The sequence below is a fragment of the Cydia amplana genome, chromosome 20 (genome assembly GCF_948474715.1).
Source record: "Cydia amplana chromosome 20, ilCydAmpl1.1, whole genome shotgun sequence".
Classification (NCBI taxonomy): domain Eukaryota; kingdom Metazoa; phylum Arthropoda; class Insecta; order Lepidoptera; family Tortricidae; genus Cydia; species Cydia amplana.
The window spans coordinates 4,556,507-4,571,524 of NC_086088.1; the positions used below are offsets into that span (position 1 = coordinate 4,556,507).

At 38.3% G+C, this 15,018-nt stretch overlaps 1 protein-coding gene across 1 annotated transcript; it reads right to left on the minus strand.

Annotated features, from left to right (window-relative positions):
• Positions 1–2,927: 2,927 nt before the first annotated feature.
• Positions 2,928–10,842, minus strand: LOC134657555 (F-box/LRR-repeat protein 2). The gene is made up of 11 exons (XM_063513132.1): positions 10,581–10,842; positions 10,077–10,245; positions 9,750–9,905; positions 8,040–8,189; positions 7,139–7,299; positions 6,591–6,696; positions 5,810–6,011; positions 5,067–5,234; positions 4,446–4,500; positions 4,068–4,216; positions 2,928–3,131 (listed from the first exon to the last, which is right to left on the minus strand). Exons 1-11 carry the CDS (start codon positions 10,677–10,679, stop codon positions 2,996–2,998), a joined length of 1,551 nt encoding a protein of 516 aa, XP_063369202.1. The 5' UTR covers positions 10,680–10,842; the 3' UTR covers positions 2,928–2,995.
• Positions 10,843–15,018: the final 4,176 nt, after the last annotated feature.

Genomic DNA, 15,018 nt, shown 5'->3' on the forward strand with positions numbered 1-15,018 from the left:
TGTACTCGAGTGTCGAATGTTAAATTGCGCTAGTGTATCGACCTAACAATTAGAAAGACCAACGACGAGTAAAAAATAATCACTTCTAATTTCTATACAAAGCTATTGTATCTACGTGGCTTCACTTTAGCAAGGTAACGTACAGTCGACGATATATTTTTACTTACATATTTTACCTAATTACTAAGAAGCAGGGATGTTGCGGATGCAGATTTTTTGACATCCGCGGATGCGGATGCGGATATTTAAAGGCTCACATCCGCGGATGCGGATGCGGATGTAAAAATTAGGTACTTAGAAAACGTCAAATATTCCATTTTTAGTATTTTTTTAATAAAAAAACGAAACGTTTAGTATTTGAGCAAGAAAATAGGTGCGTTATATTTAATAAACAGTAACTTGGTCGACTTTTCTGGATCTAGACGATTTCGTTATAGGTAATGACGAAATTACCTAGCACTTACGCCGCCGCTAAGACGTTCCTGTACCGACTTGTTCGACATCCGCATCCGCATAAGCTCCGCATCGATTTTATGCGGATGCGGATGCAGATGCGGATGTTGAAAATAATGCGGAAGTTCCGCGGTTGCGGATGCGGATGCGGATGTTCGCAACATCCCTGCTAAGAAGTAACGTGCAAAAGTGTAAATATATCTGACGTCGACTGTACATGTCCCATTTATTTTGTAATGTAATAACCTCCGCATATACTCGTCGCTTTCATGTAAGAGGCACCACTTTGCAAGGCGCTACTGGCAAATGATTAGAAATCGTTGTTACCGACAGCGGTCAAGGTGGTACCTTTTTCCTGAATTGTCAAATATCATAACGCCATCTGTTGAAAATTTAACGATATGTGATATGACTAAATATTTCAATTGATTAAATAGGCCTATGACCTCGCTAAAATGACGGAATTTACAAAAAACTCATTATTTCTAAAGAGTACCTAGAGCATTGTTTAGAAATTACTACTTAGTGTATTTTTACTCGTATCTGGAGAGACAAAAAACTAGACGATAAAGCTATTTGTAAATAGATAAGGTATTTAGAAATAGCTTTTAATATTTGAAACTATTTTAAATTATATATAAAAATAGTAATTTCTCACGGTAAAATGTAAATAAACCATTTATTTTAGTAGTAATCTGCCTTTGGTCTCATAGATTGCTAGCGGTAGAGACAAATAAAAATAGAAACTCGTAATCTGCATACGAGGTTCAATTTCTCATTGTTGTAGCTGGCGTTATTATAGCCAATTCATTTAATAAATATATTCTCGAAAGTAACGCCATCTATCCAAAAGCCGAGTAACGTTATGCCATATGCAGATTACCAGTCTACATTTATTTGTCTCTGCCAGCGAGTATAAATCGGATTACAATTTACATTTAAGTTGTTAAGATATTTCTGCTTCGACGTGATGATATATTACTTATAATAAAAACTATTTAGACGACCGGTCTGGCCTAGTGGGTAGTGACCCTGCCTGCTAAGCCGATGGTCCTGGGTTCGAATCCCGGTAAGGGCATTTATTTGTGTGATGAACACTAATATTTGTTCCGGAGTCATGGATGTTTTCTATGTATATAAGTATGTATTTATCTATATAAGTATGTATATCGTCGCCTAGTACCCATAGTACAAGCTTTGCTTAGTTTGGGGCTAGGTTGATCTGTGTAAGATGTCCCCCAATATTTATTTTATTTATTTATTTATATGCAGATTACCAGTCTACATTTATTTGTCTCTGCCAGCGAGTATAAATCGGATTACAATTTACATTTAAGTTGTTAAGATATTTCTGCTTCGACGTGATGATATATTACTTATAATAAAAACTATTAAGTATGGATCTAACAGTTTATTGTAACAGACATCAAAAGGGAACAAACATACAAAATATAAAATCTTATGGCAGCACCTTACTTATATCTACTATAAAATATTTCCTCTTTCTAACATCCCTTTTTAATGAAAATAATTTAATACTTATAATTATAAAACAAACGCTTGGCACTTTACAATCTTATACTTCTATGCAATTTTAACCGTCAAAAAAGCAGGTTCTTTTAAATAATGACAGGAAAAGTAAGAACAGCTTAAATTTCATTAGGTATAACTTGTGAAATGACTCTTCTACAATTTTCCAACAGTTATTATTTTTAGACAAGACCAAATCAATATTCGAGGCTCTTTAAAACTCTAGAAACTGGTGATTCTTTATTTATTTGTGGACTCTGAAAACATATTTTCAACTCTATTGCCAATATGGCAAAGGTGTACTTAGGTAGCTAGTTCAACTGTCCCTTATGGTCTCAGACATGGCAGTTATTATAGCGTGGTTTAATTGTTATGTTCCTTGGGATGATATTCCATTCCATTCCGTCCATTAAGATATGAACCAACAGGTAAATTTTGTGATATCACGACAGGTTGTCGGGATCAGCGCTGAAGGTTTAGTTACGAGCCCTTTGTAATGAGATACGCGATAGTTGGCGGAGGTGGGCGTTATTTTTAAAAGTTGTCCCCTATACTTTTTTTTTTTAAATTTGGGTTTGTTTATGTTATTTCTACTCAGAATCACGAGCTCTTTCTATCCTAATAGGAGAAAAAAAGTGTCCCAAAATTTCCATACATTTTTCGGTCTTTCCATTCCGCGACCGCCATACAAAGTCTATGAAAAATGGTGACGGAATGGAAATAAAAACCTTAGGACACGTTTTTTCTCCTATTAGGATAGAAAGAGCTCGTGATTCTGAGTAGAAATAACATAAAAAATCCCAGATTTGAAAAAAAGTGTAGGGGACAACTTTAAAAAAAAACGCCCAGGTGCCAACGACGCTAGTGCGGTCTGCAAGTTTAAAGATGACGTTCACTACGTGTGGCATAATCGGCGTTCACGGTTTAGTTAATATGGCAGTTGGTGGAGGTGCGGTCTTAAAGTTATCGTTCACGACACTGTGTCGTGATCGGCGCTGAACGTTTAGTTACTCTAGTTGAATATGAGCTCCTTATAATTGGACAGCAGATAATAATTAGACACGCGGCAGTTGGTGGAGGTGCGGACGACGGTGGTGCGGTCAGCGCGCTCGAAGTTGGCTTTCACGATCTCGTAGTAGCGGCCGTCACTGAAACACAAGCAATAAATGTTTCTACAGCAAGTAAAATTATCAAAAAGTCGTATATCGTCAAACTGGCCATAGCCAAAAAAAGCATACTCCGACCTCATCAAGCAGATGTGTAGGGTAGGAGTTAAGATTACCACATTGCGCTATGAATCTCTAAGACTTTTCGGGTTAAAGAGAGAAATTCACCATTATTTTCATCATGATTACGAAATATTGTAAAAAAGCCATTGCACTTCAATTGAGATAGTTCCCAATGAACGAGTCGCTACAGAACAGGTGCAGTAGAAGGGCATTTGAGATCTTGGGCGTTGACCTGACCTTCACGAGGCAATTACCTGGACCAAAGGTTCGAGGCATTAGGACCTGATGAGCACGAGGCATTTGGACACTCTGAATGTCGAAGGTCTTCTATCTCTTGTCGCTAAAGAGAAACTTCTCCGGATCCTAGCAAAACTTTTAAGTGTAGAGAGCTGAACAATACCCAACAGTGGTCCTTACCTGAGCACGAGACATTTAAGCTTAAGACACTTGACACGCAGAATGTCGATGGCCTTCTGGCTCTTGTCGCTGAAGCGGAGGTTCTCCGGGTCCCAGCGGAACTAGTTTAACTAGGGAGCGGGACAATTTCCAACAGTGGTCCTTACCTGAGCACGAGACATTTCAGCTTAAGACACTTGACACGCAGAATGTCGATGGCCTTCTAAAGCTCTTGTCTGTAAAGATTGAGCTCCGGGTCCCAGCAGAACTAGTTTAATTAGGGAGCGGGACAATTTTCAACAGTGGTCCTTACCTGAGCACAAGACATTTCAGCTTAAGACACTTGACACGCAGAATGTCGATGGCCTTCTGGCTCTTGTCGCTGAAGCGGAGGTTCTCCGGGTCCCAGCGGAACTAGTTTAACTAGGGAGCGGGACAATTTCCAACAGTGGTCCTTACCTGAGCACGAGACATTTCAGCTTAAGGCACTTGACACGCAGAATGTCGATGGCCTTCTGGCTCTTGTCGCTGAAGCGGAGGTTCTCCGGGTCCCAGCGGAGTTCCAGGCGCTCCAAGTTGGGACAGTTGTTCGCTATGCCGTCCATTAGCTGAAAAAGAAATATACGAGATAGAACAACTCGGGAGCCTTAAGATTGGAATATTCGTTACAAATTTCATACGCACGTGGCACTGACCCATGAGTAATGGATGCAGTACCAGTATCATCGCATTAAAAAGTTAGTTGACTCGTAAAAATTCAACTACCTTTGACGAAATAGATTGCAGTTAGATACTGTGACCCCAGTGGTAAGGAGACAAAAGAATAAAGGAAATTACCTGATCAACGTGAATGTTGACTCCAAGTCTCTCCTGTGTTCCCATTATTAATATTCTGTAACAGAAAATATTCGAAGTTTCACAATGAACTTCGAGCTTCTTAGGTGATTGGCAGAGAAGAACCGGCCCCTCAAGAGCGCCTAAAGTAATCTGCACACAAATATGGTTGTACCGGCTTTGTCTATGGATTGTAATAAGATTAGGTACTTAATAGTACTTATTTTTATTTATTTAAGTATTTCTATTTATGTTTGTTTATATATATTATTTGTAACAATGTGTATTCAAAACTTGCATTTCATTAACTTTAGTGATTGTACACTATTGTTTTGTTTGTCATTCATCGTTACTTCTGTTTTGTTTTATTCGTTTCCTCAAAGGTTAACTGGAAGAGATCCCATACAGGGATAAGTTCGCCTTTGTTGTATTTACTTTACTCTGTAACTATGTTTCTCGTGTTTTTATTTCTATGTGCAATAAAGTATATACATACATACATACATACTTATAGCCATTCGCGAAAGTTGCCGCGGATTTTATACGAGAATTTTTATTTTAGTTCTGAGGGTAGGAGCGCTATTTAAATTAACTCATCTTTACTAAATGGCTGTATATACTGACTTGGCGTTAGTCAAGAGCTGCAGCACGCTCTGCCACAGCTGATCCGTGATGTGCGGCATGCCGCTCAACACCAGCCCCCACAACTGCGAGCCGTAGCGCGACAAGAAACGGTGGAGCGCCTCGTCGCTCAAACTGTCGGACGAGTCCACGTCCAGGGCGACAAGGTTCCTGAAATAGTTATTTTCGATACAAGTGCGAAAAAGAGGAAATTCGAAACGAGTGGCGAATTACCTATTCGCACGTGTATCGAACAACGTTTTACAGTACATATGGCACTTTAAAGTTTCGACATACGCACGAAAAGTGCTATTTTACGCACTAGTGCGGAAAAGTAGCCCCATATGTACTGTAAAGATTGTTTCGTCATTATGATAACTGTGGCAATATGGACAAGCCTTGTATCACTTGTATGGTACCGTAAGTGAGACTGAGTAACTTTTGACGAACGAAAAATTATGTGGCACCATATGTTTACATAGTCACAAAAGGGCGGTGATACTACTGACCACTCTACAGTTTTTTAGCTACGGATTAGCATGTCTCAAAGAAACTGACATAGTTTTAAGAGTAGCATGTTATTAGGTATCATATAATTTAAGCATGCTGTCGTGGCAACTAGAATCCGAGCTTTGGTTTCAGTCTAAAGTAGGTACTTGGTCCCAAAGTTTAATTATATTAGGTGGGGTCACTGACTCAATAAATCATGATGGCGGCATACGAAGGGATAAGTCAAGGATACTGACTTGGCAGTCCCAGCTTCCAGCCAGGCCTTGAGCACGGAATCATTGAACCCGTTGATCTGACCGGCGCTCAAGAAGCGGAGGTTCTGCACGCGAGTCAACATGTCGATGAGGCATTCCGTGGACAAGTCTGTGGCTGTCACATCCAGTTCTTGGATAGAGGACTTCTCCCACTCGACCGCCATGACGTGCTCTGATTGAAGACCTGGTGAAGAAAGGTTTTATTGGGCTTGTAACATTTTTATTTGCATTCAACTAGTCGAGCAATCTCTTTGAAACTCCCTCTCCTCTCGATCATAGAGAGAATAGGTACATGGGACGCTAATCTACCAAAAAACCGGCCAAATGCGAGTCGGACTCGCGCACGGAGGGTTACGCACCGTCAACAAAAAATAGAGCAAAACAAGCAAAAAAACGGTCACCCATCCAAGTACTGACCCCGCCCGACGTTGCTTAACTTCGGTCAAAAATCACGTTTGTTGTATGGGAGCCCCACTTAAATCTTTACTTTATTCTGTTATTAGTATTTGTTGTTATAGCGGCAACAGAAATACATCATCTGTGAAAATTTAAACTGTCTAGCTATCACGGTTCGGTCCCGTTTTTACCCTTTGGATACGGAACCCTAAAAAGATATTAATTACGACTCCCCAGAGTGATCAAGATAAAGATACTAGGTATATCGAACTTCGTGTTATGTCTAAATTTATTTAAGGCGGTATATAGGGACACTCGTAAAATTCCTCAGAATTTGTATTAACGTTAAGACTGTTGATTTACTCACTGCAGCCATTCATGAGCAGACAGGTGAGACGTCGGGAACGTTGGAACAGTGTCTTCATGGTGGAACCCGTGACCTTATTACAGAAGTTCACTGCGAGGCACTCCAACTATAACACATAATAACAAGAAATCAGGTTACAGGATTTCAACCCTTGGGCAAACTGAGAGATGATGAATGCACTTACGTACCATTGCTATGGGCCCAACAAGGGGGGCGTAGCCCTAGCCAGCCAGTGAACTAGGGGGCGGCGAGTTGATATGCCTGGGGGGGCAGAGGCCACAGAGGGGCATGCATTGTATGTAAAATTTGAGCTCCAGGGGGGGGGGGGGGCTGCCTGTACCTGCCTACGCCCATGGGGCCCTACGTTCAAACTGTGCAAAAATGGGGGTTTAAATATTACATTTCAACTCATACCCGAAGTAAAAGTTAGTAAACCAAGTATTAAGGGTTGATAAACCCATTCTGCATTGATGGTCAACAGGAGCAAACTTCAGGCTCTTTGTGACAGAAAATTGCCACGGTAAGTAAGGACAGAAAATATCACTTACCTGTATGCAATTGGAGCTGAAAGCGTCAATATGCGAGTCGTCCACGAAGTTGATGCCGTAGAGGTTGATCACGCGCAGGTTGGGCGTGGCGGACTTCAACTTGTGCACGTTGATCACTTCGTAGATTTCCTCCTCTTCCTCTTCTATCTTCTCATACGTTCCTGCATGATTGCAAATAATATATTTAAGTATAAAGTTAACTAGACTAACTTAAGGGATAAGGAGATTTAAGGCGTAAAAACACATACTCTGGCGTCTCTGGCCCACCCACTTTATCAGAAGAAAAAGGCGGCAAATTTAAACATGTAGGCGAGAACAGTTGACTTCCCATAGAAAATTTAAATTTTGCGCATTTTTCTAGTGACAAAGTGGGTGTGCCAGAGAATATACAATACAATACAAGTCCTCTTTATTGCACAACCTCAGAATAAATGTACATGGAAACACAAATAATACATGAAGACAGAGATAAAGAACAGGCGGCCTTATCACTAAAAAGCGATAATATGTGAGTACCTGTGTTCTGCACTCATTCTTTTAGAAAATACCTACCTAAGTAAGCTCGTTCAACCTTGGGTAGTAATTAATCCATTTCAGTTGATAGGTTTTACACAAAATCGAACGAGTAACAGTCACCATCGCATGAGAAAAACATTAGCGCCATCTAGTAATAAATGTCCTGTTCTGAGTGAACTTGGATGCTATCTTTATAAGTGTAAGGCCTGAATGGACGCTCGATTTGGGCGTGCGGCGTGCATGTTAAACAAATGCAAACAAGGAGCGGCCTTATTAGTGTACGCTGCTCAAATCACTTGTGAGTCCGACGCCACGCTACACGCCCCGCCGAACGCTCCGCTTCGAGTCGAGCGTCCACTCGGGCCTTAGTATAAAAGTGACTGACCAATAAGATGTAGAATCTCAAGGCCGTTGATGAAGTTGTATATCTTCCGCATGAACCCCTCCATGAAGATCACCTCGGACAGGCAGATGCACAGGTAGCGCAACTTCGTGGGGAACGCCTGCATCTCGGAGAAGTCGTGCAGCTGCATGGCTGGAAATAAAAAAAATAATTTAAAAAAATACAGCTTGATTCACGAAGGCTGGCACCTGCATTCGTGCGAATGGAATGAACGAAAGATTTATTAAAGATAAGTAGATAAAAGATAGTTTATTCAAGTAGGCATATTACAATGCGCTTACTACACCGGCAGGCCTCCGTCACTCGCTCACGGCCACGCGCTATATGCCTACCGCTCGGCGTATCGTCGACGATACAACCGACAGAGGGCCGGCGAACGCCCGCCTGAGCGCTCGCACCGCACTTCGCCGCACGTTTCCCGCGCTTACGCTTCGAAATGCCGAAAACACGTAATTATTGTAAACCACCACCACCAAACCACGTAATTTTTAAATAATTTTGACAACGTCATAATGAATCGGCCTGGTAGCACCGTATTAGAACTTTTAAAAACCGTTGATTTTCCGTCGCTTTGCTCCTGTTTTCCGTATGAGTATTTATTAAAATTATTTACGCGATTTAGGATATTTTCAACTATAAAATTTAATAACAGAGAATTCCGAGAAGGGAAAAATATTATAAATCATTATATAAAAGTAAAACATATTTGACTGACTAATAAAAAATATGGTTGATTCGCAACATTCGTTTTATTACAATAATCATCGTATTAGGTAATTAGGTACAATAGATACCTACAACCCTAGCGCATTCTTACGATGACGCGTTGGCACGTGACTCGCACGGCGGGCAACACAGTCTCGACTCTTTGTGCGCGCACTTATGGTACATTTCTTCTCGTCCTGAGCAGCAGGTATTATTATTAAGATTTTGTAGGCTATTATAGCGTAGGTATTTTCGCTTTTGTATGGGAATGATGCATCTGTTACGTAGTAACTATTTATTAATCTGTGACACCGGCTCCAACCCTACACCTCTGCCTCGTAATATATTGTAAACACCTACAGAGCCACCTTTTATTGGTTAGTTAGTGCATAGATGGTATGGTAGGATCTAGATTCTAGGAACTAGATTCATGGTTCATGGGTTAAAGTGATACACACATCGATATTTTCATTCACTCATTCATTCCATTCGTACCAGCTCTTGTGAATCGACCTGTACACGTACAGGCTACTAGTACTTACCTAATTACAGTAATTACCTTATACACAGGCCGATAACTAAACTAAACTTGGTTCACGAAACACTAGACTTTGATGTCTCTAGTTTTTTTTAATTGCGACCATAAACTGACCGTTAATATTACTTTAGTGACGGCAACGTGCATGTGACATTCGTGTTGTAGGTAAGTTTCGGATACGCTACTGTGTCCGCTTATTACTTATTACCTATCGTAGGTAGGATTATTTATTTTCTGCGAACAACTTCATAAGAGGAAGAAATTTTACTTTCAGTATGAGGTGGTATGAGTAACCTACATGATAATACCTCATAAGGTACTTAATTAGAAAGAATAACTTCAACATCACCAATCACCGTCACGTTCAGAAGACGTCCACTGCTAGTCATAGGCCTTCCTTAATCCTTAGGGATCTACATAATATAAATAAAAAAGAATAGGTTACTCACCAGTACTGAAATCAAGTAGCATGTGGGTCAAATTAGGACATTTCGCGGCCAACTCGTGCAGAACAGTGTGTGTGATCAGCTCGATTGGCAGCTCTATGTAACGAAGAGACGGTCCGAATCTTATTGATATCAATGCCAAAAGCGATTCCAATGACCCTAAAAAAACAATTTGAAAATAAGTTGTTTAAAGAAAGCGCTAAATATTGAATGAATGATTGAATGCACCACCTGTGTTGCCATACTTATGAAATTCACGCTAAAATAGAGGCAATTAGTGACCAGGTATGCATCATTGATGAATATAGGTAAAATTAATGGTACACTAACCGACGTGTAATCCAGATATTTCAGGTCGTAGACTGACGTGCGTCCATAGCTTGGTGTCGTATGCTACTAGGCGCCACCGTTTGCAGACCATAGCCATGCGGCATATTTCCCGGTGTGATAAATACGAAAATATATTTAATAAAACTTTGTCGGGTAATTTCTCGATTGTCTGAAAAAGAAAAATAATACCTATTTGAATGTATAAAATCACCACTACATTTATTTTATTAAATAGCATAGTTAAAAAATTGCCCATTGACTAATAGGTATTGAGTATTTTAGATATATCACTCACAAATCAATATATGGCTTAATGATAGCATTATAATATGCTTCGGCTTATTAAAAACGAATTAAACCCTTTCTTGTTTGACATATTAACATTATAAAACGATTCGCTGCATAAACGCACCTAAACAGCAGCAAATTATTATTTTTTTTAACATTGAATGTTAACCTACTATTTATTTAATATGTATAGTGCTCTACATTCCACAACATTACCGTGTTTGCGAATGGGCTCCGGACTTTGCCATCTTCTGTCAAATAGACTTGACTGGCTTCCAGGGCCAGTTGACCCCATATATCTGTTCCCAGGTCCATGATACAGCGTTATATATTCACCACAAAACACTAATTATCCATTAAAAAGAAAATTTACTGAAAAATGACACTAAATCACGGGTTCACTTCATGTGTGTTGAAAGTTGGTGGAGAGCGGAGAATATGAAACGCTGTGTTTAATTTTGGAATCATCTGGGAGTAGCCGAGTCTAAAGTACCTGCGCCACAGGAAATATTAGTGGGATGTTTACATTTTTCTTCTTTTTATCGGAGTTCAGTTAACCTCACGTATATTAGTGGAAATAATTATATCATTAAAATTGAAAAATATTTACACGCAATTCGGGTGTGCGGAAATTTCTAAATTTAACGCATAATTTTGTTTACTAAATAGGCGGCAAATCCAAATGCTGGCAATTTTGTGTCAACTAGCTTCTATATGTTATGGTTATGGTAACTAAATTACGAGGGCCAGGCGGCAGGTATGTGGTTAAAAATACATCTGTACATGAGGCGGAGTTCATGAATGTTCATCTGTTGTGTTTGTATTTTAATGCTTCTAATTCTTAATGTTTTGCTTTCGTTTGACTTTCATAATTTTAATAAAGAAGTAAGTTGTTAGGTGCGTCCTGTATTATTTGATTAAATTAGGTTTTCAATACAAATTCTAAGCATGCTTCAGTGACAAGAAAGGTGTGTTTTACAGCTAACCTAAGTTAGACCTTAACTCATATAGGAGATGACTAAAATGTCGACGGCACTCCACCAATGGTTGGCATATGAAACTCTATTTTTAGTGACTTTCCTACAAAAGTAGGTGCCAATGACCGCCATTGTTTAGTGCCAATTAAATACATTATTAGGATTTAGGAACAGGGAGACGGTTTAAATCATGTCACATGAAAGTGAATTAGGTTAATTATAAGAATAACTCTCTTCTAACTATTCATGTAGTAATTTAATTTAAATATTGCACCTACAAAAATAAAAAAAAGGACAAAGACCACATAAGTGGTTCAAGGCATTTTCTACCAATAAACCGCATACCGAGCCAAATAAAGACACTAAATGGGCTAGTGACAAAATGTGCTTTTATTATTTAACATTATTGACAGCTTTAGCTTACGAATTTGGCATACGATAATTATACTCGTGTAAATGTAAATAATGAGTGTTTTTCGCTTTTGCATACTTCTGCAATGAATGCGGTCGGGATAAATTGGCAACTCTTGCGGTAACTCCTGGTACAGTGACTCATCGGAGCAGACAACGCTAATGCATCTTAAAACCATTAGCAACACGTCTTGTAGTTAATCATAAGATAGTTCATGGGATTAAAATAATTTCACCCCGATAGAACATATTACTAAAATACATAATACTTATCTACTATTACTAGGTACGTGTAACAGAGTACTAAAGTAGAGTACTAAAGCTAAATTAATATCTCATTATCTGCATCATCAACAGTCAACACTAATATTTTTCCAGTTATCAAAGCATTGCCTATGTCCTCCTCGTCATTATGGAACGTGCTGGCTGCGCCGGTTGGAATCACATCTATCAGCATCGAACCACATTTTATACATATATGAGAAATTAGTTAGTGTGCGTAAGCATCGGAAAGCTGAAAACATGCGTACGATCTTCATACTACTGAGCGATTTCTCGTACGGTATAAAATGCGGTCCAATGCTGATTTATTTATTTTTTATTTTTCCGGTTCCGTACCCCAGAAGGCAAAAACGAAACCCTTGTAGGATCACTTTGTTATGCGTCCGTCCGTCTGTATGTTAAGAGCCTTTCTCTCGGGAATGCGTGGAGATATCGAGTTGAAATTAAAACCATATACTCAAGTCTACGGTCCCTTAAAGCTGTAAAAAAATCAAACTTTTTAGTTAACATAAAAAAAATGTTACGGCCGTTTATTTGCCGTGCGTTTTTCTTTTTTTTATGCCGCAATAAACGTATATTTCGACACTCTCAAGGGAATAAAATTTACCGTTGACCTAAAACTATGAAATTTAGCAAGTAATATTGTCTTACACCACAAGTACAGGAAAAATCTCAAAACAAATAAATTTGTAAAAAATAAAATAAAAACAAGTTAAATTTGTACGGAACCCTCAGTCCGACTCGCACTTGTATGGTTTTTCTTTTCATAAAGTAAACAATTTCGAAAATACGCTTCAAAAGTCAAAATTTTAACATTACACTGAGCAATGAGCATGATCCGACAGACATTACTTACTTTTTAGTCGGTTTTTTTCTAATTTCTAAGGTAAAGTCGACGCGTGCGCATATACTGAACTCAGTCCTATGACATGTTTATAATCTGCGATGACTATTAATGCAATAATTCAAGCCATATTATAAAGATTAAAGCGTAGGACTAATTTTAATATTATTGATGGGGACACATCTGTTTCATATAATTCGGTCATAACTTCCAGATAAACTGAAATTAAATTAATTAAAGTACAGGAATAACCGCGAAATAAAAAACACTAGTTGCGGAGTTTTACGAGCGGTTACGTTAATTATTCATGACATGAGTTAACAGTTTAGACTTTTGTGTCATGTTTCTTTTCTCTTTCGAACATCTGGTTTCAGAACAAGAGTCATACGATGTTAGATCACGTTTAATTTTAAATTATGTTATTTTACTGTTAGAAACGGATAACAATATATCTTTTTGAGGTATTTAGTAAATCCATACCCTCTGAAAATGTTTCTTTGCAAAGAATAATTTAAGCACCAACTAACATTTTCCTGAACGTATGCGGGAAAGTAAGTGGGTCCCTTCTGCACTAACTGGCTATAGGCTAGCCAGTTATACTTCGTTTTTTTTAGCATTAGAAATTTGGTAAACAATCTTGATTTGTCTTTTAATTGAAAAACACATTTTAAAAATAAGTTACGGTAAATATGTAACAATTATGAATCTAATACGATCTTTTATAGTCTTCTGCTTTCATAAGTAATAGTTATTGATTTTTAAAAAGTGTTTTTCAATTAAAAGACATGTCAAAATCGCTTACCTTCTTTCAAGTTCTTTCTAATGCTAAAAAAAACGAACTATAGTGCATAAGGGGCCCACATGCGAAGAGTGCTGGCGGGACATTTAGATTAATATTATAATTTAGCAGCTGTTTTAATTTCTTCGTATAATGCATTGTAAAATACGTTATGTGATGTGTGTGCGCCACAAGATCGTTCCTAGGTTATTTTTTAAACTATGTAACTAACTACATAATAAATCAGTATTTTTGCTAAAGAAGGATAAAATAAAAGAAAGAAAGAAAGGTAAAAATTCATTTACCATAACTTGTTTCTTCCGAAAGCTTGAGCCTGTCTCATCCCTGGATATAGCAGCCGCAGCAGTATCTACGTTCAAAATTCCCCACGAATCCATCTTGATTTATATATTTTTTGCAATTAGCACACACACTTGTTAACAATTGGCTCACGATTGAAACAATTTAATGCATCTACGAACACCCGTCGCCTTTGATTTCACTCACTGTCACATTGGCGCGAAATTTTGTTATTACAAACATTCACCCGCACAACCAGACTTCCGACATAGCGTCTGTCTGTCCGTTTAATGTGTAACGAATACAAATGTGATGCGAGATGTTAGCACGGTAAAGTTATACTGTAGCACATGTAGGTAACTATATGCTGTCACATATTTAAATTGGCAAGCCAAAATAAGTTCGGCATTTTGCTTCAACTGGGCGCTGAGCGTGGCGGTGGTTGCCAAGAAGATTCGTATTGCATTCGTGTCCCAGTAACGCTACGCCGAACGACACCTAGTTGTATTACTTATCTATTTAGAGAAGATGATGCGTATTTAATTTGAATTCCAACAAATGATTCCGTTTTCCATCGTTTTTGAACTAAACTATTGTTATCAACAACTTGCTGGAGTTGTGCTTAGTGAAGCTGAAGAAATGAATGTTAAGTATTCCTAATATTAGAACATTGGATGGTTCAAAATACCATTGATATTTTTTATCTTTGCATATACTCGTATTATCAGGGTCAGCTAGCAACTAGTTAGTAGAAGCGAACAAAGCGAAGGCTTAAAACTAATATAGTACAAAAATTTAAACTAATATGTTTAGCTATAAGCGCTACTGTCAATTATCACAATCTGTACAATTCCTACAATATAAGACCTACCTACTTACTTAATTATGGCGCCATAGTTTACGTTACTATCCTATCCATTCCATGCGCATCATACTAAAAATAGCAGTCTAAAATTCTAAATATTACAAAGAATATGAATAGACAAGTAACGAAGTTCTTGGTTCTTAAAATATTGGAAAAGCTTTTTAATCTCATATAGTTAAGTAAGGTTGTTAAGTTTA